Source organism: Drosophila novamexicana, unplaced genomic scaffold, assembly GCF_003285875.2.
Source record: "Drosophila novamexicana strain 15010-1031.04,08,12 unplaced genomic scaffold, DnovRS2.1 tig00000820-arrow-pilon, whole genome shotgun sequence".
Classification (NCBI taxonomy): Eukaryota; Metazoa; Arthropoda; class Insecta; order Diptera; family Drosophilidae; genus Drosophila; species Drosophila novamexicana.
In genome coordinates, this window is record NW_020824828.1 from 380,650 (window position 1) to 406,966 (window position 26,317).

A 26,317-nucleotide genomic window follows, 5' to 3' on the forward strand; every position below is an offset into this window, starting at 1 on the left:
TGAGCCACATCCGCAGTCGCTTGTGGTTTGCTCATCTGTTAGTCGCCATTTTCTTGCATTTTCCTTTGTTGTTGTTGTTGTTGTTGCTTTTGCTGAGTGTTTCACACAAGTGCAATTTTTTTCATACCCACTGCACACTGTATTCAACATCCGTGCCGTTTCCGCATCCGTTAACACTTATGCCGGCAACGCGTATACGCCCCGTCGGCCGGGCGCGGGAAAAATGAAAACCACCAAATGGAGTGAACGCTCGCAACTTCCTTGAGCAACAGCGTAGCATGGGCAAGGCTTGTGGCATATTACCATTGTCATTGCCACAAGTTGCAAGTTCATTTGCCAAACAACGCAATACCCGCACCCAGATCGAGGCATTACATTTATTACAGATGTACAGAAGGCACTCATCCTAGACTTTACAAGATTCCCTTTTATATTGAAAAATTAAGTTCTTTTAAAGTGTGTGAAATAATCCAGAAGTCTATCTTTTTATTGTTTTTGTTTCTAAGCATTCGAGCTCTTCTTTTAAATATGTAAAAACCTTGAGGTGGGAAGTTGAGATTAAAGCTTCTAGCTTTAGCCTTAATCCAATCAAAGAGCAAATACTATAAAAAATATTTCTAAGAAAAGATCAAATTCAAGATATACAAAAGCTGGGTGTCTTGATAGCCGGGCGAATTTGCGACATGTTCTTTTTATACTCATTAACAAGATAAAAACAGGTATATTGGTCTCGTGCAACGTTCATCAGTCTGTTCATATGAAGTTAGAGACTTGAACTGGGCATATCCCGCGAGTAATATAAATTGTTATGACTTTATGGCATAAATCGGGAAAATCGACACAGTTCATGAACTTTTCTAGAGATCGACCGAGAATCATTTTGACTAATCAATTTTGTTTTTAGCTGTTATTGGACGGTGCGCGAGTATTATGCAGTCGGTTGCATGCGACTACAACATTCCCACTCTATTTTTTATACCCTTGCAGAGGGTATTATAAATTTGTCGTGAAATGTGTAATGCATAGAAGGAGACATCTCCGACCCCATAAAGTATATATATTCTTGATCAGCATCAACAGCCGTGTCGATATAGCCATGTCCGTCTGTCCGTCTGTCTGTTTCTATGCGAACTAGTCCCTCAGTTTTAAAGCTATCTTAATGAAACTTTGCAGAACTCCCTCTTTCTGTTGCACGCAGCATATATGTGAAAACCAGCTGGATCGGACCACTATATCATATAGCTGCCATAGGAAAGATCGGTCGAAAATGAAGTTTTTGTATGAATAAAAATTTGATTAAAAACCTTTTTTTGTTTTTCAAGATATCTTGCCCAAAATCGGCATTAACTACTTATTTTTTATGGGCTTTTTAGATACGGGCAAATCACTATAAGCATTATGAAAAGGTTGGGTCTGCAAGGGTATTAGATCTTCGGCATGCCGAAGATAGCCTTTCTTTCTCTTTTTTTTTTATTGTTGTGTGCAGCCACAGACACTCGGCACTCGGAACAACGAACTGAACCAGAACCAAACGTAATTATTTCAATTAACTTTGCTAAATTTATTTATGCATGCGTTTGCCCCTGTGCGTGTGTGTTTGTGTGCGGGGGCGTCTACATGCTTCTGACGGGGGGGCGTGTGCACATTGTCAACATGCCCGTTAACATCCTTTAATTGTTGTCGTTTGCAGACGCAATTGCTCCATTGGATTTTGTTTGTGCTCTGAAATGCTTTTAACCCTTCTGCATAGCGGATGATGTGCACTTAAGGTAAAGGTATTTCGAATCATCAACAGACGAGCCCGGCCGGAGCGAGCCTCTCTCTTACAGAGATGCTATAATAATCTTCAGCTGAAGATTGGGTTCTTCTAGTCGATTTTCAATCATTTTATATAGATTCTTATCTATTTATATGAGTGTGTGGTTCACAGAGATCGGACGCAAATTAAGAGCTTAGTTTTTAGTTATATTGACCCATCTTGACATTAACGAGCTTCTCTATGCAACTTACATATGACTTGGATCTTTCCGCATTCGAAAATTGGCTTTTATATGCAACATTTTTCTCTTTTCCAAGTTCTCAGAAATTACGCGCTTCATCAGCCTCACAACATGATTGCAAAACCAATCCAAAAGAATTTCTGAATTATATGAACAATTAACAATATAAAATCAGTTTTAGTGCCACCTGTCTGCAAGGGTATTCAATCTTCGGCGTGGCCAAGCAGCCGCTCCTACGTGTTTTGAGTTGTGAAAAGCTTTTGTTTTTCCAAAATTTGCAGCGCTTGGACTAAATACGAGATCGTGTCTTAGGGCCGCGGACTGGACCACTGCCGTTGCGGTCTGGCCCAGAGATTGGGATTGCGGGGCGGGTGTTGGCTTTAAGGGAGTGCGGCACGCGGAACTGTAAATAAGCCGCCATTCATGCACATATAAACAAATAAACTATGCGGCGACTTTGGCTTTCATTCATTCCCAGGCATGCTATTGCGACAGCAGAGCCAGTGGGCAGAAGGGGGGCGGCTGGCATGCAATTGAATGCCAGGCCGGGTACGTCAACGTCAACGTCGACGGCGACGTCGACGTCAACGCTGGCGTACAGTGAGTACTACGCGACTTACAACTGCAATTACAACTACAACCGAACGTTGCCCCGCTGCCCGCTGCCCCTCCACCTGTTGGCGCTACTCTGTGTGCAGCCGGCAGGCACAGAAGGGCATTGCCTGGCAGGGGTGGGGAAAGGGGTTTGTGTTGGGGGTGGTTGGAGGTTTGCGTACAATGAGCCAGCAACGATGTTAACTGAAAAATGCTGTTCGCTTTGCCTGTTGACGGGAAGTTGGGTTAGCATTTGTGCCGGCGCTTGGGGTTGCCACACAGCAAAAAATAGCCTGGAGCCCACGTTAAATTCAATTTAAATTTAGCAGGAATATTATTTAATGTCTAATTAAAATTGGAAGCAAAAAAAAGTTGGCATTAAAATAAAACCGAAATAGCTATTACAATAAAACAAGTAGCGACTTTTTTTTTAAATATAAAAAGTTCAGAGCATAAAAATCGGTGTTTATTGTCCGATCATTTTGAAATTTGTAGGTCAAATGTGTTTTAACCATATTTAATTTTAGAGAAAACGCGGGAGATATCCAAAAAATGATGTATTCATAAAAAAATATATTAAAATGGTAGTTTAAATCATGTAACTCACCATTTTAGGCAAAAGAGAATATAAACTTGTAGAAACTATTCAAGTCTAGAAAAAAAGATTTTCTAAATACATAAATCAATTCCTTATAATATTAAATGGGAAATAAAATGTATAAAATCTAATTGATGAAATAAAATGTATTTTCATTCAATAATGGCATACAACTAAAGCCATGAGGAATTAAATGTACTGCGACACTTTTCACTGTGCATTTGGTGGCTTGGCGGGTTGTAGGGTCTGCGCTGGAGCTGCCGCTGCTGGTGGTGGTGGTAAGTTGTTGCTGTTGTTGCTGCCACCGCGGCACTGTGGGGGCACATAGTGCAGTGAACTTGCCACCAACTAAGTATGCTATACGAAACTCATTTAATTGGGAAAGCATACACCATAAGTAATTCATTAGACAAAAAAGAGAAAGGTTGTTGAATATTTATTGTTGTGGTGCACATAAGTATATAGAACCCATTTAAATATATATATGTATTGTATGTAAATCAATTCATGTAGCGGCTTGTACATTGGTATTTGGTAAACAGTTTTTAACTCGAAAGCATTTTGGGTAGTGCATTAACGCGCTTACATTAAATATATGTATGTTATATTGAATTTGGAAAATATTTTTGTGTTGGATTTTTGGATATCGTAATATCGTTTGCTCTACAATTCAGTTGTCGTTTAAACAATGTTATCGTGGGGTCGTCATTCGGTTTTGTTTCACTTTCATTTTCAATTTCAGGGTAAATATTGTCCATGATCATATTGCCAATTATCCTTCTTGCTTCCATAGCCATGGTCGGGCAGAACTTTCGGGGTGCGATACAAGCTTTTTGAGTAGTTCAAGTACTCCTGGAAAAAGTTAAAGACTTTAGCAGCTGCCTTTCTCACTTAGTTTAGATTCAGCGCACTTTCTCGTTTTTTCGCTGGCGCGACATATGGTACAGATCCAAGTTTTGCGTATCTGCCGGTTGCACCTGGAGCACGGCCGAGGAGGGCGAGCCATTCGTGGGCTTGGCGTGCGACTTGAGCTTCAGCTGTAGATCAATGGCCGGTGGCGGCTCGTGACGGATGCGCTGCTCAATCTCGTACAGCTCTTGCTAAATACAGAATGCGGACAGAGCTCAATGGTCAAAACGTATTGATTGTTCTGTTCGATCGCCCTACCCGATTCTTGTAGACCATGCAACAGGCGCGCAGCGTGAAATAGTATATGATCTCCACGCCGGAGAGCAGCGAGAAGCCCAGAAACAAACTGGCAATGCCGCCAAAGGATACAAGCAAATCCACCCAGCCAAAGAGAACCTCGCGCTTGTAGCGTATGATGGGCCATGTAAGGAACTCCACCAGCACGCCAGGAGTATCCGTGCGATCCAGGCTTTTGGTAAACAAATATTTGAAAAAGCAGAAAATCAAACGAATCTTTCGCTTACAATTTCATGAGCTTGTCTATGTTAAAGACGGTCTTCGAACAGCTCAGCTCGCACTGAAGGCAGTCCTTGATGTTGGTTATGTTCAGCCTGTATTCGTTGAGGCAGACGAAGTCCTTGACCGCGCACATGGGCACATTAGCTAATACGAATAGACGAACAAGCGAGATGTATTGCCGACGATTTAATACCCTTGCGAAAGCTGTTTTAGACCCCGACTTCCAATTTATTATTTACTATGATCCAAAAACAAACAAATTCAAAACACGAACAAGAAGGCAAACCAAAACCCAAACCGAACCATATTTTTTCTAAAATATAGTTCGAAAGCATTAATAGCTTGAAGCCCAACTGTTGGATTCATATAGCCAATTTTGGGTAAGAATCGGATTGTAAATTGATTTGTTTCTATGAAGTTTTTAAAATATATGAGAAACCTCTGTTTGAAAAGAGACTTGGTCTTATAATTATGGGAAACCAGGTGCACAAGCAGAGCTTAAAGGCAGGAAGCTGGTTCAAACTGAACTAGCTTGTTAAGGACTATAATAAAGATCTCACTTGGTGAGCTAGGTTAAGGTTTGTTGGCAGAAGAAATGTTTTCATCAAAAAAAATTCCTATGTTAGATATATCACAAGGCTCCCGATCCGGCCAACTTCGACTGTGTGCACCAAACAATGACGAATCTATGTAAAGTTACATAAAATATCTTTTAAAACTAGTTTGCATATAAAGCAAGGCGCAACTATAATAGCCAACCGGCATTAGCATATCGAAGGCACTTACCTATGGGCTTGTAGAAGGGCGGATTACACTTGCATAGCTTGATGGCCTTGTTCATGCGACACTGCTTCATGCAGGATGAGAAGGTATAGGCATCCGGAAAATAGTTCAACTTGACCTCATCGCTGAAGATGCACTTGCGCTGGCCAATTGAGAGCTGGCGTGCATCATCTGTGGTGTAGGTGTTCTTCTTGGAGATGCGCACTTCGACCAGTTGTTCCTCGGTCCAGTCGATTTGGGCATTGAAATCCGAGCCAAAGTACTCTTCGTTCGAGAAGATAAATATCTGCGTGGCAGCAACCATAGTATCCATGATGCATATATAAGGATTTACTGGCTTACCCGGGAGGTGCTGTTGGGCAGAAAGAAGAGAGCCCACTTCTTGTCCGTTTCGTAGAGATCGTGAGGTGCACCCGTCTTAGAGCTTAAACGCAGAGTTAATGGAATTGTTGAAGGTGTGTTTAATGTGGCTGACTTACTCCTCGGTTGCCGTCGACATGAAGCGACTGTTGAAGGCGTAACAAAATCCATGTTCCGTGTAAATCGGCTGAAAGTGATCACAGCAGACAATATCCTCGTCACGATACTTGCACGATATAAGCGTACTCTCGCATGGGATATGCGCCCGGAAGGCCCAATCCCGTATGCTGCGCTCCGAGAGCAGCTCGGTTGGTATTGCCTCCGCCAGCATTTCGGCATCCCGAATATTATCAAAGTTAAGTGACGTAAGCAGATCCAGAAAGGGGGTAAACAGCTGCGCCTTATCCGCATCATAGTTCCTGTGGTGGTGCAAATGACAATAGGAGCAAGCTGTAGACGACAGTTAACACTCACGCCAGGGACTTGTAGACCTCATTGTAGGATGTTTCATGATCAAAGGCTGCCTCTGGACAGACGACCGTGGTGGGAAAGACCACGTTTTGATTGTGAAAGTCTGTGTCCAGGCCGGTAATGGTCGGATTCGTTTGGAATTTCTCCCACAGGCTCATGATGATGACCAAGGCGGTCACCGCACCAATTGAGGTGAAGCAGAACCACATGAACTTCTCGCCAATGGGTCGACCCGTCTCCGCAATATAACGCACGCCATGCAGTGTGGAGTTTTGGAAGAACTCCTTCGTCTGGTAAATGAGACTGCGCCGAAAGATGACCAGCGTCTCAAGCAGCCGCTGCCGCCTGGTCATCACAACGATTGTCTGCTCTGGTTTCTCTTGCGGCATTTTCGTTTCAGGAACATAGCTCATGGAACAGTCCTGCAACGTGCCACGGAACTTTTGCAACTAATCATTAGGGGCTCAATGCAATCGCCATTGGTCACCGTCCAGCGCCTTCTGTTGTGGCCATTCGGGCCATTGTGGCACTAAAAGCCTTTCATTGTTTATGCATTAGTTACCCCCGACTTTGATTGAGACCCGGGATTGACCCCGTTGATGACAAAAGATAATTAAACGCAAACGCCGGCAAATGCTGGCCAGCGCTTATCTTGATGCCTCATTATCGTATAGCGTAATGTCCTGTTACCTATTACGTCTGGCCTGGGTTTGGTCTGGCCGCATCTGGTCACGGCATAGCTTGGTTGGCAGTCGAGCTGGTCGCGAGCCGGGGTTGTTTTATTTTTTCGAGCACGATACGAACACGCAACAAACTTTTTTCTGTACCTATAATTTATATATTGCCCATCATTTCATATAGAACTTAGTCCAGTTAAAAGAGACCTCAGCATATAAGAAGTCTAGTCGTTGACTAGCTGGCTCTGGACTGGTCCAAGCTTTGGAAACTTGATTAGGCGATCCGTAGTCCAGTCCAGAGTTCTACAGCACGGGTCTGTCGTGCCTCGGGGTTGAGCACGGCCCACGCCCACCTCTAGTTAGAAGGGTGGCTCAACGCCTGCGGCACGTTGGCTGCATTTTGTTGCTCCTTCAAAATGGCGCCAGCCGCTTTGGTCGCGATCGTGGTTAGTGCTTGGAACTGCTATTAGTGAGCCGCTAGAAGCAGCTGCCAGCTAATTGGTCGCTAGTCTGTACAATTTCCGGCGGCGCCGTAGTTTGCCAATCAAAGGCAAAAATAAAATAAAAACGAAAAACAAGTACGGTTTGAATGAATAAACTGAACTCAGCCAAACACTCGCACAGCAACCGGCAAGAAGTTCACAAGTTTTGTGTGAACTTCTGACACGGCGAATGGTACGACGCGACGGCGCTTTGTTTGCCTGGCCAAGTGGCTACAGCCAAAGCTCCGGCTCCAAGCAGAACAAATGAAGTGGTTTCAAGTTTCAAGTTGCCCAGCATCGCAGACAGGCGGCAGACTACCGAACGCTGAACGCCGAACAAAAGGGCTGGCGATCACGAGCTGATGCTGACCCCGATTCCATACACCAGATAAGTGCAACAGCCTGGCTGAAAAGGACCTCCGCATTTGCAATTCTCTGTCATCTTGAGTTTCAAGCTGGCGCCAGAGCGCAGCACTCCTCCTGCTCCTCCCGCTCCACAGTAGCGGTCCCAGTTTGTCCAACATTTTAAGCAATCATGTCCCTGGCGCTGCTGCTTCAACCACATCAATTATGCACTAATACCAATTTGCAATTTCCCAGCTCTATTACAGGTGCTGCAGGTGCTTCACTCGCGCTCTAGGACACTTCGACAAGCATGAACACCAATCTTTGCCTGCGTCTGCAACTGCCGACTGGCAAACGAATGCAATTGCGCGATCGCGACCCACTTAAACAGAATACCGCTACATACTCACATATAGCTATACTCTTGTAATGGGTATTGTCGCTTTGTTACCGACTATTCATTAGTAATACAGAGTATTACTATTATAAATATAGGATATAGTTAGAATTTATCAACCAAACTTGGCCTAGGGCTAAGACAAGACGACACTCACACGGAATACATAAAATATACGGAATCTATATTTTTCTAATGGCTTTTATAAATGTCATACTTCATAACTAGCGGATATTATCCGGCTTTTCTCGAGCATCATGTTTTTCTTAACTTTCCATACATGGGCGAGCACCATCAGAAAATTCAAAGCATATTCATAGCAAATTTTCACATAGTTCGATTTAAGAAAGAAATGAGTTTGCAGCTGATCTGCTGAGCATACTTTCATAGTACAGATGCCCACACATATTCCGAACTTTGTGGCGGACATATCATCTAATGGAAATATAGTTGGTGTGCTTTGCTGTAACACCTAATTCAATATCGAAATAACAAAATTGTACTATCCCATATACGAACTGTAAGCCCAATTTGATTAAAATCGAGCAACTAGTATATCATATGGCTTACAGCTCCAAGTTGACAAATATCAACATATAAGTTAATACTTAGACTCAATATTAATTAATTAAGTTGCTGCATAAAAGTCAGATAAATGTAAAGAGTGCATTGAATAATGAAAACTGATCTTAAGATTTGATCTTTACCCAAGTTGGGCATCTACCAAATATGATTAGATAAACTCAATGGCTGGGGCAAAAGTTATTGATGTTTTGGGACTGTTTCTCCCTCAAAAGTATTGTGCTTCAACTAAAATACCTTGAAGACAAATATGATTTGATCTCTTATCAAAATAGGCACCTAACAAATATGTTTAGATAAATGCCCAACAAATGCAGTCAAAGTTATTTAAGTTTTGGAACTGTGTCTCGTTCAGAAGCTGTCTTCTAATCAAACTACTTTGATGATGTTTTTGCAATAGGATAATAAATAATAGTATATAGGGTATAAAATCTTCGGCAACCCGTTTAGAACAGTTTTTGTATTTTCAAGTAATTTTTTTTGTTTAGTTTCTTTAGTTTTTTATTCAATGACTGAACTGTTTCTTATCAGCGATCGTTTGTCAAACCGTTGCGAGAGCCTGCCTGGCCACGAAGTTCCACGAGTAAAACTAAAAAGAAAAAAAGAGAACACACAAGACGACGTGGAGGGAAGGGCAATTGCAACAATTTGTTGGCTCCAGTGCCGCGTCGGTTGACAAAAATCAACGCCACCGCCATCTGCACGCTTATAAATAAGAAATCCAGAGTCCACGCAACTGAAACCGAATCCCGAGCCATTACCTTAAACCAAGTCCGAAGTCAAAGTCGAACCTGCCAAGTGAAATTCGTTGTAGCCTCGCAAGACGGGGGGCGAAGTTGCGAATACACGGCCAGAAAAAGTCAAGTGTAAGAATTCTACTTTTAAGTTACTTCTGAAGTGCGTAAAGAACTAAAATCAGGCTTTGCTTGATATTTTTTGCCGCCTAATTGAAAGCATAAGAGGAACAATAGATTTAAGATTTAATCACTCTTAAACTAAGCTCAACGATTACTTTCAACTGGAAAAAAGCTAATATCATTTTAAATTAAGCCCAATTTGTTCTTAAAACAATCTCTGTTTGGGCTTAAAACAAGCTTATATTTATATATTAAAAAAAGACGGTTTATAGCTTACGTATAATACTTAATTTAATTCTCTGCAGCTTGATACGCGCTTAAAACATTAAGAATTTGCAATTAACGCATTAAGTGCCCAATTTTTCTCTCTGTGTGCATATGCATACATGTGTGCAGCAAGAACAACATGAAGCTTCGCAGCCCAATTCTCCTTCTGTGAATGTTCTACACGATCCGGCTGAGAAATAAGCCCCTGCGTGTGTGCGTGCGCTTGTATGTGCATGTGTGTGTGTGTGTGTGTGTGTGATTAATGGTAATTGGTTTTATGGCTTACCGCCAGCAATTTGTTGTTGTAATTTCGCTTTTAGTCGGAAAAGCTGCCGCCGAGCAAAGTCTTAGTCACAGCCACCCAAACCCCTCCCCCCACCCGCTACACCGTCCTGCTTAACCCTGAGCTGTATGAAATATTTAACCCCGTTTATAGATATGTGCCCGTTCAGAGTTTATGTATATGCTTATATATTCGATATTCGAAATACACTATTAAAATCGGTGCTCTACTCAACTACACGAAGTTGATGCCCTTTTCAATGGACTTCTTTAAGTCCCTAACCGCCGACTTTAATGCCAGCATTTCCACGTCATTGAGCTCGGGTAGGCCATGGTTCTGCTCGATGCCCTTGGGGCCAAAGCTAAGCGGAGTGGCGAAAAAGCATGCCTCGGTCAAATCGGATTGCACATAGGCACTCTCGATCGGTGCTTTGTCGCCCTTCAGGCCCTTCAGAAGGGCATCTGCAAAACGATGGGTGGCATATGCTATCGAAAGGGTGGCCGACCCTTTGCCCTCTTTGGCCAAAACAATCTCATCGCCGGCCATCTGGATGCGCTGGACAAGAGCGGCTAGGCACTCCTTATTGGCATTTAAGGCGGGCTTGCACTGCGAAAGGATGGGCATTATGGTGAGACCAGAGTGTCCACCGATAACAGGGACTTTTACTTCCTTGGGATTAATGTTCAAATAATCGCCAATAAATCGTTCGGCACGCACACAATCCAATGTTGTGACACCAAACAAACGATTCGGATCATATACCTCATTCCTTTTGAGAACCTCGGCGGCCAAGGGCACCAGCGTATTAATTGGGTTCGTAACGATCGCAATTAGCGCATGCGCCGAGTTTTTGGCAATTGCATTAACCGTTTGGATAATAATGTTAGCATTTATCTCGAACAACTGTTCACGTTTCATGCCCGGTCCACGTCCCATTCCGGCTGTGATGATAACCAGATCGGATCCTTTGACAGCTTTCTCTAGCTGTTCGGGACCCTGCAAGCCTTTCACATCAATCGCTGTGGAAATGTGAGACAAATCGGCACGAACACCATTAATATTAACCACATCGTGCAGAACCAGCTCCGTAATCATCGAGTTATTCATTAGCAGCAGGGACAGCGGCTGACCAATGCCGCCGGCAGCTCCAACAAGGGATACCTTAAAGTTACGCCGCTGATCGATTCAAACCGGAGACATATATTATTATTATTATCATCGAAAGGCCTCTTTCCCATTCTATTAGCTGGCTTACCACTTGCAGGCGGCAGGCTAACGGACTAAGGCCAGCCCAACAGATGTGACGTGATGCTAATAATGAGCTCCTAATTTGGCCACCGAACATGATCAATTTTTAAAATGAACAAAATAAAACAAACTAAAATTTTAAAAATATTGTTAAAAATTTTAAAAACTGTCAACTTATGAAGTTTTTCGACTCTTCCCAGACATTACTTTGTTCTGTTTGTAAATGTATCCGTAAATGAGAAAAATAAATTTGAGCCCAGGAGATAAACAACAGATTTTTGCCTTAAAATACATGCGTTTAGAAGAAATTTTAAAATCCAAAATATTTGATTATTAAACAATTATAATAATTAATTAAAAGTAAGTAAAAGTAAAATTTGAAATTGTTTTATGAATAGTACACTTTTTATAGTTCCTTAGCCGAATAAATAGAATACGTTTCTAATTAACTTCGGTGTATTTTGACCAATCTTAGTGGAAATTGGCATTGAAAATTGTATTTGTATACAAGCCAAAACCATACACCGTCAGGAAATAATTACGTTTTCTTAATTTGAAGGGAAATGGGAGTGGTATCTACGTGGACCCTACATTCCAAATAGATCTATACTCTTATAAGCTTCGAGTTATGGTAAAAATAAGTAATCGAAAAATCTATACTTATCGACACCGAGAAACAATTTGAAATAAGATTGGGTTTCACAAAAAATAGTTCAAATAGTCCGAGTTTCTAGTTCATAGTCTCTAAGATTGACAAACAGTTCAAGTCTCTAAGATTGATGCATTTATACAAGCGGACGGACATACTGATAAAAAACATAGAGACCATAATGGCGGATATGCCTCAATGTTACAAATATTTCATGGCTACAGAGTATACAAATATTATAAAATAGTCTAGTATAATGGGGACCAAAATGAACTCAGAGGACTGCGATTAGAATTTATATGATAAGTTGTTTGCCATTGCAATCACAGTTTAAAAATGCGATGCTTATGATTTAAATACATTGTTTTATTTCACACATGATATAAAAAACTTTTTACTTAAGATTCATTTTCTTTTGCTTTTAAGAAACTCAAAAAAAAAAAGTAATACCTTAATAAATATATATATAATTTTTTTTTTTTTTTTACTTTGTTTTGTTAATTTAACACTTCATAATTGTTTTTTTTAAACAGGCAACATACAAGTTTAATAATAACATAATCATAATAGGCAGTTCAACATGCATCTGCTCGGGTGCTGCTTTTAAACCTTGTTCCAATTATCAGTCGCTCTCGTCCACGGAGAGCGACCGGCTGAGCCGACTACTGATGAAGTCCGGCGAGACTGGCATCGGACTGGCCTCCTGGCGCGTCTCGCGGTATTTGCTGAAAAGGCCGCGCATTTTGTTGAGCGGCGTTTGGAATGACTGCGATACAGCGGCCACAGTAAGTTTCTGATGCACGGTGGCCACAGCAAGAGATGTGAACGACGGAAGGGGGGACGCTGTTTGTTTTGGGGATGAGGTCGTCAATGGCCACGGATTATCTTGTACAACTCCATTTTGACCCGCAACCCGTTGCACACGTGTCGACTTCGGTGGCGTCGTCGGTGTTCCTGAGTGACGACGCAATGCTGCTGCGTTCAGCTTGGGCGTGGCAAATAGCCTTTTTGGATGCACCAGTGGAACGCTATCGGCAAGAATACTGCTGGAAGATTTATTTTGGCCAGCGCCGCTGGCGCTGCTTGGCGTTTTGGGTGTGCTGCCAACGAAGTACGCTGGCTTATGCGTCTTCTGTACGTTCTTCGGTGAGGGGAAGCTATTAACGAATAAGGTATTTGGATAAATTTGGTTTTGATGATCCTGTTAAACGCTGGCAGCTACTCACAGATCCATCTCGGCAGTAGAAAAGTTCTCCATGGCTGTCCGCCAGGCATGTACAAATGGCAATGATTCCTTCTCAGTGTCTACATGAAAAATAGCGTTCAGTACATCCAAATCCCGCTTTGTCGGCTCCTTGCTGCAATTGATTGGGCAACGCATTGAAGGAATTCGTTGAAATAAGATATTAATTCCCAGATTGCAAACAGATTTAAGCAATTATCCTACGCCTTGGTCAAGCACAAATATCCTCCACGGTCAATTCTGCAACTCGGTCGGACAAACAACACTGAACACACACTTTTGGCACGTTTACTTAAGAGCTTGCATATCTCTTACCGAAAGCCGGCTTCCTAACTTTTTGCAAGTCCCACCACAAAAAAAGAAAAAGAAAAAACAAAGCCAAAACCACTTTCTAAAAGCAGTTAATCACCTGCTATAACCTTTAGCATATCTTCAGCAGATTAAATACTCTTGAGGAAATATGGCTTCGAGGTGCCTTTATGCAAAAGCTTTATTTCCAATTGATTGCTTCCATAGGAAAATATTTTGGAATGATAATAAGATCAATTGGTCAGATTTGTTCAGATATGTTGAAAAACGGAAACAGTTTTCAATTTAAAAACCAATCTTCCTATATAGTTATGTACATATGTGTAGGAAGCATGGAAAAATTCGCAAATGCCAAATGTGGTCAAGATATATTGAAAAGCTAAAAAGTATTTCATATAAAAACACATTTTCCGATAGCTTCTGCCTGACAGCTTCTGCCTGAAATAAAAAGACGAACCTATGCAAAAAGCTATAAAACTGAGAGCTATACCGACTCGGCCGTTAATACTGATCAAGAATAAAGGTACAAAGAAGTCCCTTCCTATGTCGTGACCAAATTCTCATACCCTCTACAAGGATACTCAATTAGGATTTTAAATGATATACGTTATGTTGAACGTACAATAATGTTTACTTATTGATCTATGATATGCCCTAGAATTCATTCCCAAACAAGACATGGCTGTACGCAATTTGTAAGCAAATAAATAAATTTATTTTTGATGACGTACCCGAAAATAAATAGTTCGTAACGAGGATCCAAATCACACGACAACCTTGGTGAACGGCTCTCTGGTGGGGTCATGAATATCTCCTCATCTTCGCTGCTGTCGCTACCACCGCCGCAGTCGAACTGCAAGAGAATTGAGAAGTTTGGTTAGCACATATATACATATGTATATGTGTATGGACACTTACAAAGAAGGATTCATCGTCGCTGTCCTCATCGTCATCGTCGCTCTGATTTTCGTTGCTACGCCAGGCGTTAGCTTTGAGAATGGGCGTGACGACCGCAACATTGGAAGCGCCAGAGCTGCGTAAGGTAGCGGCGGCATTGGCCAAGTCTTGGGCCTGTGCCCGCATCGATTCGGTACGCTTGCGCCTACTCGTCTTGCGACTGAGATTTCCATCCCAAAGACAATTGCAGCACTGCTCCAATTCCCAGGCGGCTGAGCACAGTTCCTCGGTCTTGAGTGCGTCCGGCAGGCTAACAGTTGGTGCCTGCTCCAGCATATGCAGCATGCTGGCGCATACACAATATAAATGTTCTCGCCGTTCGCCATTCAGTTGCAACATCTTGCGCATCATTTGCATCAGCTGATTGCGCAGTACGGCGCTAACCTCCTGTGAGTGTGCAATGTAGCTGGCCACAAGATGGGCGATGCGTGAGTGCACTCTACTAAAGTCCACACTAATGAAGCGTGCATCATCCTTAAAGCTCACAATGAGAGATTTCAGTCTTTTGAGCTCGGAGAGCAGCGTATCGTTAATGGATACCATGTTGCCAATGTTATTCATGAGCGTCTTGGTAATGCGTTTCGCAAACACCTGCAGTGACTTCTCTACACATGTGTAGGGCGTCATTACCTGGGTGATGCCTCCACCAGAGGCTGACAAACTGTTGGATTTGCCTCGGTCGGCGACCAAATCGATATACTGATTCATTTGAGAAAAGTTCCATGCTTGATCTGATTTTTCTGCCAGCATCGAGGCCTGCGCCTTCTCGAACTTGGCAGACAGATAACTCTCCAGCCGCGTGAGTCCACTGATAGAGGCCATGTCCACAAAAGCATCGAGAAAATCCCAATATTCGCGCCACTCCAACTGCTCCTGCCGGGCCAGCTGACGACCCACCACCTCAAGGCCTTTTTCAATGTCCGAGTTCTTGATGTGGCGCTCACGGAAACTATCATTTAGGGTCGATACGGACATGTTTATGCTGAACTCCGACGACAAGTCGAACGATGTTTCGTCTAGAAGCGGCGATGAGCTGTTGCTGCGATATTTCAAAAACAAATCCGGCTTCATTTGACGCATGGGCGTTGTGGGCATATCCAGCATGCGCTTGGGCAAACACGATGGGAAATTATTGTTGTGCTCTATGTTATCCAATTCGGAATTGTGGAGCACCACCTCTTGCTGTGACTTGTGATTACCGTTGAGTTCGCTGAGCGATTTATTTGGCGTTGCTGCCCGCGGGCTGAATAGCGTGCGCCGCCCGCTCGACACATGACCTGTGCTCTTGTTGAAAACTGACTTGTTGTGTGTCTTCATGGGCGAGATGTAGGGCGAGCTGGCCAACGGTGACATCACATTGCTGCCAACACGCGGCGGCGTCTTCCAGCGACGAAAGAAACTCAGTGCCTGCTCACGTGGCATCGGGCCAGCCAAAGCGCTGATCTTAAGGTCCACATTTAGCCGATCTGATTCATCTGTCTTGTGCTGCAAAATCTAACAAATTCAAGCATGATTACCAACATGTTCTTAGCTGAAAAAAAAACCCATCTCACTTACCGGCGGATCGTTGGGCGTAAAGGGTTGTCCAATTTGCGGCGGCAGCTCGTTGCCCACAGCGCGTAGAACGGGCACATAGTGTGGCTCTGATAGCAACAGCTCTAACTTCTTAAACAGCTCCGGGCTGGCGTTGGGCGCTCGCTGGCATATTATCTGATTTGGGGAAGAAAAAACCAAGTTGAAACCAAGTAAGAGTGCTCTAGTCGGAAGTTACCGAAACAAAACATTCCAGCTTACTTAAAACTTACATAGTAAACTTAGGTAATTAGTTTTAAGCTCGGAAATATGATTGAAAAACTGGATTTCAGGTTCATACAAACGGGCAGAGGGACGGACGATATCTGACCGTCTCAATCAGTCTGATCTGAGCTACTGATCACTATCCAATCAAGCGGACAGACGGATGTTAGTTATCAATGAGCTGCACTTACATCCTTGGGATACATGCCCTCCGTGTTCTTTAGCGACTTGCATTGCGGATAGGAAATGAGGACTTCAACAACGGCTACGTGACCGTTCTTGGCTGCAAAATGGAGTGGCGTCTCGCCACGACCCTTATCGGGCATGTTTAGATAATAATCGAGCAGATTCACATTTAGGGCGGCGCACATTTCGCCGCTGCTCTTCTTGCCCGCATACAGCTGGGTAAATTCACGATCCGAGATTATCTTCAATATTAATTCGGCGACGCGTGCCTGATTGACCTGGGCGCAAATGTGCATGGCATTGTAGCGATAGCCTTCCTTCAAACTGGTGGGCGTGTCGCCGCTGCTGATCAGAAAACGCGGATTGTCCCAAACAACACGCTTGACCCGCTCATAATTGCCAGCTTCAATTTGTTTGCGAAATTCGACAAGCTCCTGTTTGGTGGGCGCCCGAAACGGCGGACGCTCTGCATTCAATGAATTTGTGCTGCCGCTGCTGCCGCTGCTGCAGCTGGCTGACATGCTGCCAACAGTGACGACACTGATGCTGCTGCTGCAGTTGTTGTTACTGTTGCTGTTGCTGTTGCTGCTCGGCATGGTTAATAACATATTTGACATGGACACAGTGAGTGTTGAACAGGGCGAGCCACTGACGTTGTTGGTGGGCGACGAGGAAAAGAGACTGTCAGTGGTGCCAGAGGTTGCCCTAAAGCCACCGCTCGGCGTCGTAGGTAATTGCACCGGCTCTGCAAAGGCAAATTAAAAGAGAATATATATATTTAATGCATCTTGTTGCTAAATATACATAGGTATGTATATAAGTACTTACTGCTGGCGGGTTTGGCCTTGCCGTAGCGTTTTAACGACTGGATGCTCTCAAAACCAAATTGTACATAACTTTCGGCCTGTTCGCGATTGGGAAACTCGCGCAGACGCGCCTCCTTATAATGGCGCAGCACGTCCAGCGCCTTGGCCTTTTCCTTGAATATCAACCAGAGCGGTGAGTCGGCTGCAAAGGATTGTGATAAATGAACAAATGAGTGAGCAGCTTGGCAAATGTGTGCGAGCGAATAGGACAGACACAACAGACTTGTCAGCAGTTGTCACTCGCTCGCTACTGGGCCGTCTGGTCACGCCATATGTGTGAATGGGGCGATGCCAGACAGCGCAAGAAAAGCGTTGAGCAAAACAAACAATATGCTAAAAGGCAAGAGAAACGACGAGGTCGCGTGCGGACAGCGGACGGCGGACAGTGAACAGTGGGCGGAAAAAGAACATAGCCAACAGTAAAGGGGGAGAACAACAGCAACAGCAGACGTGCGTATGACGCAGTTATTGGCACGCAATTTTTATTCGCTCGCTCGCTCGCTGGCTCTGTCCCTCTCTGAACTGGTGCTGGGCAAACGGATCGAGATGCTCAGAACAGCCGCCTAGGCTAGCCTGGTCGGTTTAAATATGGAAACAACAACACCGTTGCCACCGCGTACTCTTTCTGCTCTGCCCATGTCGGTCAAGTCGGCAGCTCATACTTATTTTAAATAGATATTTAAATAAATATATACAAGTGTACATGGTATACACATATGTGTATAGAATACAATAAATCAAAGCTATTCTGTGGGAACACACTTTATGCATTATCAAACATATAACTACTTTAAAATAAATCTATCACATATCCAGATATGTACTTTACCAAAGCATATTGTGTATGTTAAAAACTTACATGCGAGTCGGATAGATATTTGTTTTGCACAATTTGTTTATATTAGCCTATGTCAATTAACCTCTGACCGATAAAGTAAACTATTTTTTACTGACAAAAAAAAAAACCAGGAGGAAATATTTGTATTTGGACTTGAAGACATTGTTCATATAAACAATTCCAATGTCTATATAATTCAATTTTAACGGACAATTCTTGACAGAGGGGACAGAGTCAAGGGACTTTTTTGGAGAAAATATGAAAAATCCATGCCGGAGACAGGTTGGCTCAGAAGCATAGACGGATTAAAGTCGGACATGGCTCTATGTACTTGGCCTTTCATAGGGCGGTCCTTTAATGTGCACTGCCCATTCGGGGCCAACAACATCCTGTATATACTCTCCAGCTGATTGACAACTTGTAACGTGCATTGGTTGACTTATTTTCTTAAACGTATTCTATTTTTTATATATATTGTTTTTTATTTATGCAATTTGTTTCTATTTTGCGACCAACAAAGCGCATTTTAATTAGATTACGTTATGCCAGAGAGAGGTGCGGCAAAACCCATCCAATTCACGGCTGTAATCGTACGTTACCCGTATTTGTTTAGAACTCGTGCATCGATGACGCTACTAACCCCACGCCCACTGCCCGGTGCCCATTGTGGCCGCAGAATTGATGAGATGGCGATAATGCAGGCGGCATTCAACACTCGATTGCCGACATGAAATTGGATTTAGCCTTGTTTCTAATATGAATTTATGTAAGAGTCTGATCAATTTGATAGCTAACATTCATTTTATCACCTATGTTTTCATGGCCTACGGCGCAGGAGCAAAATGGAGCAGTGGCCCCTTTGATACGCCGACGATTTAATGCCCTTATATGGTGTTTTATATAGACGAAATCATTCCGACTTAATAAGGTTCTGCAATTGTGTTGGGAGAAACGTGAGGCTCGACAGAAACTGAGAGAGCGAAGATTGATCAAGATTTCTTGAAAATCAAACGATTTTCTCATTCAAGAACTCATTTTTTAATCCAATTTTCGGATAACGCTATATGATATTGTAAGCCGATATTAATAGGTTTCTGCTCACTAGGCTTGCTTAAACAAAGTTTAGTGAGGATAGCCTGAGAAACAAATGAATGTGTGAAGCATTTTAAAATAAAAAGCCAAAATGTTTATGACAAAATCTTTAAAATAAAGAACTATATCGAACCGGCTGTTTATACAGATCAAGATACATACAGTATGCACATACGTATATGCTCTATGGGGTCAGATACCTCTCTGCTATGCGCTGCACATTTCGTGACAATTAATAATACTCTTTACTCTTTACATAGGTACAAAATCAACAAGTCGAAGCAATTGTTTTTGGCCTGGCAACTAGTCAATACTCTTTCAGATTATCCAAAAAGTAGCTACTTTCAAAGCTAAACACTTATAATAACAATAAATATAATAGCAAAGTGTTTAGCTTTTCATAAACAAGTCTTTCATACACCACAAACGATAAGAGAGCAACAAGTAGGCGAATTATCTTTGGTTTGCCGAAAATTGAGTATGTTTGAATGCAATGCAATATGGGCGGAACTTTTAAAATGCAAATGAATAATGTGTAATATTGATTTTAATTTGTATAAGCACTGCTTTATTCAAGATCCAAGATATTTTCGACTTGCAATAAATCTTCGATGGATTCTCTCTCAACTCAGCTCGCCTTCTTCAATGAGTTACATATTTCTTGACAACTTGTGATACAATATGTATGTAAGTGTATAACAAACGGTAACTGCGATGCGCAACAAATGGCACTTCCTTGAAAAACGCGCGCTTTGATTACGTTATGGCATGAAACAACAAGCATGTGTTGAGTTTGTTGTTTCATGCCATAACAAAATCAAAGCGCGCCTTTTTCGAGGAAGCGTACATGCATGCGTGTATGTGTGTGCGTGTGCACATATTCGCAGGGCATGCTTGTATATACATGTATGTACGCATGTATATACGTATTCCGTTGTACAAATATGGCGACGCCTTACTCACACGCTACTTACGTGGATATTCGGGATCCTCATATTTGGATGCTTCCTCCGCCGCGCTGGCCGGATATTCTGGCGAAATCTTTATATTGTCTGCCGCTATGGAGCCCGCACATTGGGCCAAGGTGCCCTCAAAGCCTGCCTTAGACGGCGGTATATAGACGCCAAAGTAAGCCATGGATGCAGGAATACTAGCAAAACACACAAAAAAAAAGGAAGTTCTCAAATTGAATACACTGCATTGCAAATGTACATGTATGTATGTAGCTGAGCAAGACTCTGCGAATCGCAAACAAAATGACGTCGAACGCGCGACGGACCACGACGCCAATGGAGTTTAAGTGCTAGCACTGGCGTCTCACCTTTAACGAAACACTACGGGATACTCCTGACCTAATTTCACATTTAATTTTTAGTTTTTATTTTATTTATTTCACTATACACAGGGAATTTACATATAACTGCAGCGAATGAATGTGCTTATGTTTGCGTTCGAAATGCGATGCAGTGTCGTGTAGAGATGGCAAAAGGGAACGATATCAAAATATCGTATGCATGGTCAACGATGTAATCGATAAGAAAACAGATATTTTCCCATTCAATAGTGTGTTTCGATATATTGACAACCTAAAATAAATATATCATCGATTACAATGCTGCGCAACATTTTGTAACCGCGCCGACAATGCGTTATCGGCCATTTTTAAATTCTTTTATTCAAATACTTACGCATAAATATTCGAATACGAGTATCTTACGGATATACATATAAGATTGTATGATTATTACATTTTATTATTTCCAACGGATTGTCTACATTAAAAAGAAAAAATTTGTATTGTTTGTAATAGTGCGTAGAGTAAGAACTTAACAAAGTTAGGTACAGCTGCTTCAATGTTTGCAATTTTAGCCAATAAGCCGATGGCAACAGTTATTTGAAATGTTCGTTATATATTTACCATTCTAACGTTTAATAATGGGCATATTAGTTTAAGCTCGTGTCTTAACAAATTCGACGAGCAAAATTCGACAAAAAGTCTAGTGGCAGTAAACAGTCAATATTGTGTTAGAATCTTTAGTGGTATTATTTAATTTATTTTGTAATACAATAATTTCATATAAAGTTGCACTATATGCTAAACTGGAAGGAATGATTGCGTTTAATTGTTGGACAGACACAGATCTAATCATTTTATAAATATTAAATATTAATCACGAAAAAACGAACGAAACGAAATTATCTGACAAAATACTCAACAATATTAAAAATATAATTGCATAAATAGTAAAACATATATATAAGCTAAGTTGCTACAAAAACGAGTCACATAGAAAAATTCAAATAAAACTGAGTTCAATAGAATGGAATATATGGAAAGCTGCATACATAAATTCAGATACACCTATATATGTACGTATGTAGTTTTGTTGGTAGAACTGAATCGTGCTAAACCATCGCATTGCAGATAGTATCAACATTTAAATCTAGCAAATAAATTTGCGACCTTAAAATAGACTAAACATAATTTTGGTAGTTGGCTTAAACTAGTTGCTCGCTTGGTTGCATACAAGCCCTTTGAGCTGCACGAATGCCTATCAATTAGTAAATACATACAACTGGCCCCACTGAGGGGCCCCCACTTAAATGCTAAACTGCGCACTCTGGCGCCTACTTAATAATTATGATGTGTTTGTTTGTTGTTTCTGTGTGTGTTGTCTGTTGGGCTGGGCAAAAGGTTAGTTGTTGTGGGATGGGGTGTGCTACTCAATATAGTATATGGAAGGAATACTGAACATATGGTTAAATAACAGGGGGCTAGTTGGAATGCATCCGCAACAGACGTCAGAAATTAAAGCTTTGTATGTTTGACAGTGTCCGTCCAATAGTTCTGTATTGTCATCGCCTCCAGTGAGTTGAGAAACGAGTCATTGTCCAGGCTATACATCTCATCCGAGTTATCCTATAACCAAAACATAGACAACATTAATACAACTAGTTAATGCGGTTGTGCCCACAGTCAACTGGCCAACGAATCCTTACACTTACACGCATCGTGCTATCGTCAATGTAAACGCTCGAGTCGGGCTCGCTTAGCGCCTGCGGCTTATTCAGATACCGCCGTCGATACAGCACAATGCCAATGGTGCCCACAGTACAGCAAATACCAAAGACCGTAAAGCATATGGCTGAGATGGCGCCGGCATCCAGAAAATAGGTGCGCTATATTAAAAAACCATTAGATATTTGTATATATATATAACGGAACATTTAACAAACGCTGCTCACTTGAATTGCCAGCGCCTCGGAGGAAACGTTGCTCTCATCGGCTTCGTAGCCCGAAACACTGGGTGCTGCCGATGCGGAGCGTGTGAGCAGGCTCTTGGTGTCGCTGGAGAAATTGATGTAGCGATTAATGTGCTTATATTCAGCGGATAGCACTTTCGATTTGCGTGAACGATGTTCGCTTTCCGCACGACGCAACTCATCCTCCTTGTTGGCATTTTCCAAGGTAAAGGGCACACGCTGCAGCTCATCGGACAGCCATTCGGTGTTGATTTTTGGCGTTGAAGGCGTGGCGGGTGCTGCTGGACCTGTGCTATTTGTTGACGGACTCATTGTTGTTGTTGGTGTTCTTAATGATGTCGTTGTTATTATTGTTGTTGTTGTTGCGGGTGTTGCTGTTGTAGTGTTAACTTCCTGGCTACTGGTCTTGGCGGCAGCTGCTAGGCACGTGGAATTGCATACGCTGCTGCTGCTGCTGCTGTTGTTGTTGTTGGTATTTGTACTGCAAGGTGTGCTCAATTAGTAAAAGTAATTGAAGAGTGAGTCATGTGAAACGCTTACCTTGTGCTACGACTAAAATTCGTATAGTTGTTCAGCTGCTCGGACGGTACAATGGCAGCTCCCGCAAAGTCCGCCGAGCGCTTAAACTCGAACTGATTGTGAGAGAGTGTTAGCTTTATAGTTGCCTCGTCATTCTCATTGTCATCATCAATGTTTTCATTCTCGTTGCCGTCGTCGTCATCGACAGCGACATCATCATCATCATCATCATCGATGGCATCAGAGAAAGGAGCTTCGACCTCATCGTCAACACTCTCCTGCTGGATAACATCTGTATACGCGGCTGTTGTTCTTGACTCTGCCGTCGTCTTAATGGTCAAGTCCATGATATTCCGCTGCGTGACCGTCGCCCATGTTTGGCTGGACGTAGTCTGATACAGCTTCGTTGTTTGCCGACGGCCGTTAGTCTCATGGCCCGCTGCTTCCGTCTGTTCCACTAGACGCTCCTCCTGCTGTGTAGTTGATTCTGGGCTAATCTCATGGCTGGGGTATGTGTGCACATGCGTGATGGGCACCAGCAGCACTGCAAGAAGAAGAGTTTTAGTGGGATTATTTTCAAATTTAGCTCTCTCGATACTCACCACTTAGAGAGGTTATCCAGAACCAATGCGACCACCAGTAGAAAGTCATGATGCGGCACGTGATGTTCTGATCTCGGGCCGACTATGCGGCGCTGTAACATAAGGAAAGGAAATGCCAATATGTGAGCTCATGTGTTGACAAGCGCGCGATCGCATTAAGTATCGATTTAAGTACATCCCAAAGCACTCGTTGCTCATCCGCCGTGTGAGTCAGAAGCAGAGGCAACAACAAATACAACAACAACAACAACAAGTCAGAGAGTGAGGAGCGATATACTTGTAGCAGCTACAATGAAGTCATCGAGTCATTGAACAGTCGTGGAAGCGCTTTACATTCTGCCTAAAACAAGTTTCACTGGGCACTTCAGAGTGCGGAACATGACCAGGCCAGATCTGGCCAGGCCAGGCCGGGCCAGGCATTGCCAATTTTGGGGCCACTTTGCGATGCGCCGAAGGTCGACGACTCGTGCTGGCAGATGACACATAACCAAATGTCTGCTCTTCCCGTTCTAAATACAAGTATGTCGTGCCACCCACACCCATGCCCATGCCCACGCCCACGCCCACACTCACGCCCACGCTTAACGAGTTGTGAGCCCACAAATTGAAGTCACAAATAGCCGCCATTCGGACTCAATTGTTGTAGTTGCTTGTGCCCCAAAATTAGCATGCCATCTTTTGTTGTGCCAGAATCCAAACATCTTTCCATAAATTATTTTCGTTACGCTTTTTGGCTTCGATCAACTGTTTGCTTACTTAGTTGTATATACCCTGTAACCATGGTTTTCATGGCGGCAAGTTCGTACTAAAGTAAATAAAACAAACATTTATTGTTAAAAATATTTCAGCGTTTGCTCGAAAATGTTCAGTAGTTAAGTTATTTAGTTTTGTAATTTTTTGTGAACAATTTTATATGAATATTTTTTTATTTACTTGTTTTTTCTTTTTTATTGATTTCCAATATACATTTTTTTTACGCTCCTTAGTTTGAATTCTATATCCGATCTCAGTTTTATTTTCTTAAGCAAATATAGAGTATACAATAGTTGTATTCTATTATAACGCAACATCAGTAAGCATTGGTGTTTGTATTTTTTTCAATATAGGGCATTCCATAGTCTGGTCGACTCATTTATTGCGTTCTAACTTAATTTTGTGTGTGCTTGCGCTAAAAACGATGTGCGTAGTCCCATTTATTTTGGGGTTAGTTTCTACACAAACCAGGCCCGTTGAAAAATTGCTCTAATTTTGTGTCTGATAAGATAGTATAGAACTAATGTAACATAAACTTATGCATGTGCGTGTGTGTGGGTGTGTGTGTGTGTGTGTGTGTGTGTGCTTGTATTGATCTGGCACTGTGACCCACATCGCCCTTATTATTGGCCCGGGCCCAGTCGATGGCTCAGCCTTTGACGTCACAGGGCACGTGTCATGTTGCGGGCTTGACATGTGTGTACTACTGTTTGGGCCACATTGCGATATGGCATATATTACGTATACGCAGCGCGGTACATTAACCATTAAGCATTACGGGCGACACTTTATGCATAGCACGAGGCGTTAAAGGTCAGCCCGCTGTCATCAAATTCTACAGCAATTGAAACAAAGTCGTAAAGAATAATAAAAACAATTGTTGCCCAAAAACTATGAAGTATGTGTGTTTTTTGTGTGTCTGTGCATCTGTGCAAGCAAACAAAGCATAACAATACAAAGACCGCACACCGTAACGAATGACACCAAACGTGCACAGAGTTGGATGAGAAACTCTGGCGGAAAGGTGAAGCCGCACCAGAAGCGCAAAAGCGGAACGCGCATGAGCAACGCCCCTAGAAAAACAAGCAGCTGGCGCAGCAATAGAAGAAGGCCTTATGTAAATTCGATGCGTTTCTTTCCCCATCATCATCATCATCATCATGTGTGTATAATTAGACAAAACAGACGCGATGGCATCCGGAGTTAGCTCAAGTTTCCCGAGTTCTTCCGCTGTATGGGTCTCCGTAGACACAGAACGTAGACAATACCGTCTACGGAATTATAAGCGCATTTTATAATGGCCATAAAGTATCGCACAAGCTAACTGATTTTACGTTCATTCGTATAAACATAACTAGCTGCTCCCAGCTGATCTCAGCGTTGCCCGTTCCAAGTTTTTTGATTCAATTAATCTATTAAATCTGTTTAAGACTTAGCGTGCACCTAAAGTCAAAATTTCAGCTTTCCAGCTTATACGGCTTGGGCTGTGCGTTGATTAGTTAGTTAATCAGTCAATCAGTCAGTCAGTCAATTAGTCAGTTAATCAATCAGTCAGTCAGCCAATTAGTCAGTCAGTCAGTCAGTCAATCAGTCATGTCTGCAAGCTCAACAATCTAGCCAGTTTGGTTAGTATACATATAATATATATTACATGTAATTAAATATTTTGTTGATATCTCTGGCCCCATAAATTGTGCACCTATTATCAGACCATCAGCATTATTGCGTCAACTTGGCTGTAATCGCCTCGTGGAGTCAACAAATTTGATATATTGACTCTCAAACAATATAGGAAATTGATCAAAATCGATTTGCAACTTCCCAACCTTTTTAGGTAAAACAATACTAGTATGCATGCAAAGTTTAGCTA

The 26,317-nt window shown here is 42.4% G+C and overlaps 4 protein-coding genes across 7 annotated transcripts in view; all 4 read right to left on the reverse strand.

Moving 5' to 3' along the window:
• Positions 1-3,632: 3,632 nt before the first annotated feature.
• On the reverse strand, positions 3,633-6,660 carry LOC115764306 (sodium channel protein Nach). Its single transcript, XM_030707244.1, has 8 exons — positions 6,238-6,660; positions 5,883-6,182; positions 5,746-5,827; positions 5,407-5,689; positions 4,626-4,764; positions 4,360-4,570; positions 4,104-4,292; positions 3,633-4,044 (listed from the first exon to the last, which is right to left on the reverse strand). Exons 1-8 carry the CDS (start codon positions 6,645-6,647, stop codon positions 3,931-3,933), a joined length of 1,728 nt encoding a protein of 575 aa, XP_030563104.1. The 5' UTR covers positions 6,648-6,660; the 3' UTR covers positions 3,633-3,930.
• A 3,634-nt stretch (positions 6,661-10,294) lies between these two features.
• On the reverse strand, positions 10,295-11,537 carry LOC115764318 (malate dehydrogenase-like). The gene is made up of 2 exons (XM_030707258.1): positions 11,380-11,537; positions 10,295-11,300 (listed from the first exon to the last, which is right to left on the reverse strand). Exons 1-2 carry the CDS (start codon positions 11,467-11,469, stop codon positions 10,359-10,361), a joined length of 1,032 nt encoding a protein of 343 aa, XP_030563118.1. The 5' UTR covers positions 11,470-11,537; the 3' UTR covers positions 10,295-10,358.
• Positions 11,538-12,523: 986 nt separating this feature from the next.
• On the reverse strand, positions 12,524-20,779 carry LOC115764403. Of its 2 annotated transcripts, XM_030707394.1 has the most exons (9): positions 20,631-20,779; positions 20,284-20,459; positions 17,342-17,521; positions 16,519-17,258; positions 16,088-16,240; positions 14,492-16,024; positions 14,305-14,426; positions 13,248-13,379; positions 12,524-13,178 (listed from the first exon to the last, which is right to left on the reverse strand). In XM_030707394.1, exons 2-9 carry the CDS (start codon positions 20,444-20,446, stop codon positions 12,644-12,646), a joined length of 3,558 nt encoding a protein of 1,185 aa, XP_030563254.1. In that variant the 5' UTR covers positions 20,447-20,459; positions 20,631-20,779; the 3' UTR covers positions 12,524-12,643. The 2 variants fall into 2 exon arrangements, with proteins under 2 accessions (XP_030563254.1, XP_030563255.1); XM_030707395.1 differs by lacking the exons at positions 20,284-20,459; positions 20,631-20,779 and adding an exon at positions 18,858-18,989.
• A 275-nt stretch (positions 20,780-21,054) lies between these two features.
• Positions 21,055-26,317, reverse strand: part of LOC115764407 (integumentary mucin C.1) — a 31,622-nt gene continuing 26,359 nt past the window's right edge. For 2 of the 3 annotated variants that reach the window (XM_030707404.1, XM_030707403.1), the window contains 5 exons: positions 23,695-23,786; positions 23,114-23,636; positions 22,556-23,054; positions 22,310-22,489; positions 21,055-22,229 (listed from right to left, as the gene is read on the reverse strand). In XM_030707404.1, the coding sequence (XP_030563264.1) occupies positions 22,119-22,229; positions 22,310-22,489; positions 22,556-23,054; positions 23,114-23,636; positions 23,695-23,743 (1,362 nt within the window). In that variant the 5' untranslated portion in view covers positions 23,744-23,786 and the 3' untranslated portion in view covers positions 21,055-22,118. The remainder of the gene's footprint in view (positions 22,230-22,309; positions 22,490-22,555; positions 23,055-23,113; positions 23,637-23,694; positions 23,787-26,317) is intronic. The other variant, XM_030707405.1, reaches the window with a different exon arrangement.

What these genes read in the sequence shown, in the direction of transcription:
- LOC115764318 (XM_030707258.1), bottom strand. Translation starts at nt 11,469, where the DNA reads ATGTTCGGTGGCCAAATTAGGAGCTCATTATTAGCATCACGTCACATC. An exon ending in TAGCCTGCCGCCTGCAAGTG is followed by an intron (nt 11,301 to 11,379) that starts GTAAGCCAGCTA and finishes TGAATCGATCAG; the next exon opens with CGGCGTAACTTTAAGGTATC.
- LOC115764306 (XM_030707244.1), bottom strand. Translation starts at nt 6,647, where the DNA reads ATGAGCTATGTTCCTGAAACGAAAATGCCGCAAGAGAAACCAGAGCAG. An exon ending in GAGGTCTACAAGTCCCTGGC is followed by an intron (nt 6,183 to 6,237) that starts GTGAGTGTTAAC and finishes GCACCACCACAG; the next exon opens with GAACTATGATGCGGATAAGG. An exon ending in GCATGGTCTACAAGAATCGG is followed by an intron (nt 4,293 to 4,359) that starts GTAGGGCGATCG and finishes TTCTGTATTTAG; the next exon opens with CAAGAGCTGTACGAGATTGA.
- LOC115764403 (XM_030707394.1), bottom strand. Translation starts at nt 20,446, where the DNA reads ATGGCTTACTTTGGCGTCTATATACCGCCGTCTAAGGCAGGCTTTGAG. An exon ending in GCGACGATGAATCCTTCTTT is followed by an intron (nt 14,427 to 14,491) that starts GTAAGTGTCCAT and finishes ATTCTCTTGCAG; the next exon opens with TTCGACTGCGGCGGTGGTAG. An exon ending in TACGAACTATTTATTTTCGG is followed by an intron (nt 13,380 to 14,304) that starts GTACGTCATCAA and finishes AATCAATTGCAG; the next exon opens with CAAGGAGCCGACAAAGCGGG.